Raw genomic sequence first — 5,091 nt, forward strand, 5'->3', positions numbered from 1 at the left:
AGGGTCTGGTAAAAATCCACTACACCCACCATTTATGTCTTCAGAGCATTTGTGTGTGTGTGTGTGTGTGTGTGTAGGATGTTTCTTTTTTAAATGTGTCTTTTTCTGTGTGTGTGTGTTAGACTGTGAGAAATTGGTCCACAGGGAGACCAGAAGCATGACAGCAAATGCTTGACTAATGAGTGAATAATGAGTGTATGTTTGTGTTTTGCAGAATGTGTGTGCGTGTGTGTGTGTGTGTGTTTATGGGGCCATGTAACAGACTGTACGGCTCCTCCTGTCTAGGGTATTGGAGTTAAAAGGGAAGTCTTCAGGCTAAGTGGTGGTGAGCACTGCCTCACACTGATCAGATCAAATGAAATCGCTCTGAGTGTGTTTGTGAAACTCCTAAAAGTAGGGCCGTGTGGTGGGTAGTAGGTGGATTGACAGGTTGCAGGTGCGACTGAAGCCTGACTGAGCTGACAGGTAGAACATCAATTGATCAGCAGTGTTTCTCTTTCTCTTTATCCTCTTTTTGTAAAAAAAAGTATCTTCTTATTATTATTAAGGTGTCATTTATGAGAACATTTTTATTGATTCTGTTTTCTGATACAGTCTTTAAATAGGAGGCTGCATCTCACTCACACACACACACACACACACACACACACACACACACACACACACACACACACACACACACACACAGTGAAGATACCTTATTACTTATGATTTGTTTCCATTTTGACAGAGAGGGATGAACCAGTGACAGAAACACATCAATTAGAATATTACTTAAGGATTTGGCAACAGTGGGAACAAAGAACTCCTCTTTAATAGGTACAAACGTCAGAAGCAGAAAATTACGACCAGTTTCCAAAAGTTCTGTGGAGCATTTTAGTTTTTCTGAATACCATCACTAAACAGGTTTATAGTGTTAGTGACATTTATGACATGACATGAATCTGGTGTATGTAGCAAAGCATTTAAAAGCAGCCAGTGATCCTATATGCCTAAATTATATAGCACATAATAGCATTGTGGATATTAGTAGCAGTCAAATTATGAACATAATTCTTCATTCTGAATCTCAACTAAAGCTACAAGAAAAGTTTTGCTAAGAGAATACAGAATCCTAATTTAAGGTGATATACAGTAGGACTAGCCATAACAACTTCCCATCTTTATTTATTATTTATTTCTATTTATTTATTATTATTTATCTATTTGTTTTATTATTACTTCTAATAAATCTGTTTCTATTGTTTACATTTTTATTCTCGGATTCTTCTTGAGTAGCTTTGCATCATCATTTCAAAATGATCCTAATTTACTGTCTCTTAGTTCATCCCTTATCTGAAACAAGCCTTTTTAGCTTTAAAACAGCTTTTGTCTAATTGGCTGTTCTATTTCTCAAAGGTGCCCAAAAATAATAACTGAATAATTGATAATGGAAATAAAAACACATAAAAAGGTTAAATCATTTTTATCTTTGCCAAATTCGTTGTGATGTTTTTATCATGGAAACTGGCTGTCAGTCATCTTACTGCTAAATGAGACCATTTAAGGTCTACTAATATTCAGTATCATCAAATATAGAGAGGCTGTCTTTACATTTCATGCGAAGATTAAATTATAACAGGACACCTTGTCCATTGGGGTCTTTTTGGAAACAAATGAGATTTTCCTAAATATGCTGAAACCCTGTGTTTGCCTTAACTACCTATTTAGAATCAGCTCTTTAGCTTACAACGTAACACCAGCTGAAATGCTGATTCAGAGCTGCTTATGATCGTTCCACTGTGGCTGCTTGTGTTTGGTCAGCCAGTCAGGTGTGTGGCAGGTGTGTTAGCAGATGTCCCTGAATCCCCAGACAGTCCTTTGGGGCCTCTGGAGTCTTTTATCTCTAAATGAGTCCCATCTGCTGGGCTTCTGCTGCGGAGGTGGAGGTGAACAGAGTGAGGTGCATTCAAGGAAATCTGTTTTACGTACCTGCCTCTTTGTCTGGTTCACAGAAGAAATCTTGCTGGGATACTCTGATGCGATGTGTGTCAAAATGATTAATAGGGTCATATGAGGGAATGTGTAGAGACCTTTGTGATTACTGTACTGATTTTCAAGAAAATACCTATATGTATCCATATGTGCAGATACATGTTTTCAGGATATCATTTCAAATGCTGAACTAGTCATTTAAAACCTTTATTTTTACTCTTTAAATAGTCACATGTTAGACAAAATCTCACATGGTGGATAATGAAGAAAATGTACTAACATTAAAAACATCGATCCATCATTTTTCCAGTGGAGTAATTCCTCCATATACACGCATTTCATACCAGCCTCAATCTTTTGCAAGGATTTATGTTTCTGACTTGTGTAAATTCATCTGCTTACTTTCATGTGCAGAAGTATAATGCCCAAAGCCCTGGATGGCCAGATTGTTATGGAGAAGACGCCTCGTTACTTTGTTACCGTGGAAACACCAGCGCGAGTCCATGCCATGTCTAAAGATGTGAAGCTGATCGTAGTCGTCCGTGACCCTGTGACCCGAGCCATATCTGACTACACACAGATCATCTCCAAGACCCCAAACATCCCCGCCTTTGAGAGTCTAGCCTTCAAGAACCAAACCACAGGTACAGATACAACTAAATGCAAGGATTTGATTGTACTTCTCATGAAGATGTTTTCATTTTTTTCTATTATGGTTTTTTTTCAGTTTGCCCAGTATTAAGTCAGCTATGCATAGCATCTCTAACTTTATGAGTCAGAGATTAGTTTAATTTCCAGACAGCTCCACTATCTGTAGGCATTTGCAAATGCTGCCACAAGCTGCATTTAATAGTTGTAACAATTAGCATTTATTTACACCTGCCAAATGTTGGATGTAAATGTTTACATCCAACATTTTGACAATGAGAAGTTTCCTGTTTCCTTACTAGGAACTTGGGATGCTTGGTGTTTACAAGATATCAGCATTCATCTTGGTTCTAGTGATATAGATGATTGGTGTGGGGTCAAAAAGTGAACACAGTGGGCGAAATCCTCATCATCTGACCATCCTTATCTAGGAGTAAAGATGACATAAATCACATGCATTGCTCTCTCTGCCTCCCGTGCCTTTGTCTCTAGGTCAGATCGACTCTCTGTGGAGCCCGCTGTGGATCGGTCTGTATGCCCAACACATGGAGCGCTGGCTGGCCTGGTTCCCCAGAAATCAGATCCATCTGGTCAGCGGGGAAAGGCTCATCTCAGACCCAGCCGGGGAACTGGGCAAAGTCCAGGACTTTCTGGGCCTCCAGAGGATTGTCACAGACAAGCACTTCTACTTCAACAAAACTAAAGGCTTCCCGTGCCTCAAGAAGCCGGAGGGAAGTAGTAAACCGCACTGCCTGGGCAAGACAAAAGGGAGGACGCACGCCTCCATCAACCCAGAGGTGATTCAGAGACTGAGGGATTTCTACAAGCCTCACAACCAGCGCTTCTATCAGATGGCAGGACAGGACTTTGGATGGCAGTGACCCTTTGACGGGGTGGAATTTGAGGCTTTTTGTTGGCACTGTTTTGAATAGACGCCTGTGCTAACATGCCATCTGATTGAGACAAATGCAGCGACTCAGAGTGCAGAAGAGAGAGCAAGTTATCTGCTTATGACCAGCCAAGCAGCATTGCAGAGACTTTGTTAATAAAAACCCTGTGTCAATCCATTCAACTCTACCAATCAATCACCTTATGTTTGAAAGACAGCCGTGTCTTTTTCTATACGACAGATTGCTCAAAGTGGTTAACATTTATGTGTAAAGGTGGTCATGAGAATGTGGTTGCTGTAAGTTGTGGCTGTATAATTGTAGAACAGTGAAAACACCGTAGCTTTTAGTGTCTCTGCAGTTTAATCCCGGTGCTCAGTAGACTGTACAAGGAACTCAAGATCTGATGCATTTTCACCCTCCTCAATTTCCATAACTTTCTCTTTCGACCTGTTTGTTTTCTAATCTTGCTGGTTAAGAATTTAAGAGCAATCAGTGCCTACATGTTGAGCACCATCCTCCAAGCATTGTTTCTGAAATAAAGTGGGATGAATCTTTCATGCGACGAGCAGCAGAAGGGTGAGCAAGAGAATCTTTGTATGAGCTCAGATTTGACTGAGTGGTTTTGTATTCTTGAATAATGAATGCGGATAAATGGATGTAGGGGAAGCGGTGTGGATCGCTTGCCGCTTGGCACATTTATGTGAAGGATTTAAGTTGGTATCCCGCTGCAAAACCAGCATCCTGTGCTGCACCTTGAACAAGGTAAAGGGAACCACTGGAGGACAACAGAAACAAGACAAGTTAAATGAATGCACAGAGGTTCGACCTGTCGATGAGCCATTTCAGTGGACTTTGATGTACGAAGCTTTTCCGCTTCTGCTTACAGGGTTGTCAGTTTTCAGTTTGCATGTATTTGCACTTGTATGAAAGCATAAAAAAGACACCTATTTTTCAGCAAAGATTTCTTTCCCACAGCTCTTCTTGCTCATTGTTTTCTGTTGCTATAAGCTCTTACTGAGCTCGAATGACAAATGATTGAATTTCTATTGAATGGCATTAGTGCAATTGCTTTGCAAATGTAAAGGCTGCAGATTGCCTCGGTGGTAAGATTCAAAAAGTCTGGTGGTATCTGTAATAAAGTGAAACAATACTTTAATGTCTGAACACTCACGAGTGTGGTTACTGAGATGGACTACAAGGGTGACTGGGGTCAATCTTTTGATTAAAAAACATCTTTATGTGTGCGTGTGTATGGGGGTGCGTTGGCTCACCAATTTCTGCTAATTTCAAAGTTAGGCAACACCGCCATCTTGTGGTGAAAGCAAGGAACTGTGGGGTTAAAGCCCAGCAGAAAATATGATAAAAACAACTTCTTTATTATCACATATGCTCCTTGATTGCCTCAAATTAAATCTTTTCATAAAAACGTATTATTCATATTAACATATTAAGCTTAAAACAATTATCCACAAAAAAGCAACTAATGAACACTGCACAAAAAATGCCACTGTAAATAAGTCATGACATACTCGTAAAAACACAACAATCCATGCTTCAGTGTATACTGCAACCCAGGAGA

General features: G+C 40.0%; 1 protein-coding gene across 1 annotated transcript in view; it reads left to right on the forward strand.

The window, feature by feature from the left end:
• Positions 1 to 4,670, forward strand: part of hs3st3l (heparan sulfate (glucosamine) 3-O-sulfotransferase 3-like) — a 15,459-nt gene extending 10,789 nt beyond the window's left edge. Inside the window, exons 2-3 of the mRNA XM_005721907.1 lie at positions 2,389 to 2,618; positions 3,115 to 4,670. Of these exons, the coding sequence (XP_005721964.1) occupies positions 2,389 to 2,618; positions 3,115 to 3,503 (619 nt within the window). The 3' untranslated portion in view covers positions 3,504 to 4,670. The remainder of the gene's footprint in view (positions 1 to 2,388; positions 2,619 to 3,114) is intronic.
• The last annotated feature ends 421 nt before the right edge of the window (positions 4,671 to 5,091 follow it).

Source organism: Pundamilia nyererei, unplaced genomic scaffold (genome assembly GCF_000239375.1).
Source record: "Pundamilia nyererei isolate P.nyererei 1_Seehausen unplaced genomic scaffold, PunNye1.0 scaffold00005, whole genome shotgun sequence".
Lineage (NCBI taxonomy): Eukaryota > Metazoa > Chordata > Actinopteri > Cichliformes > Cichlidae > Pundamilia > Pundamilia nyererei.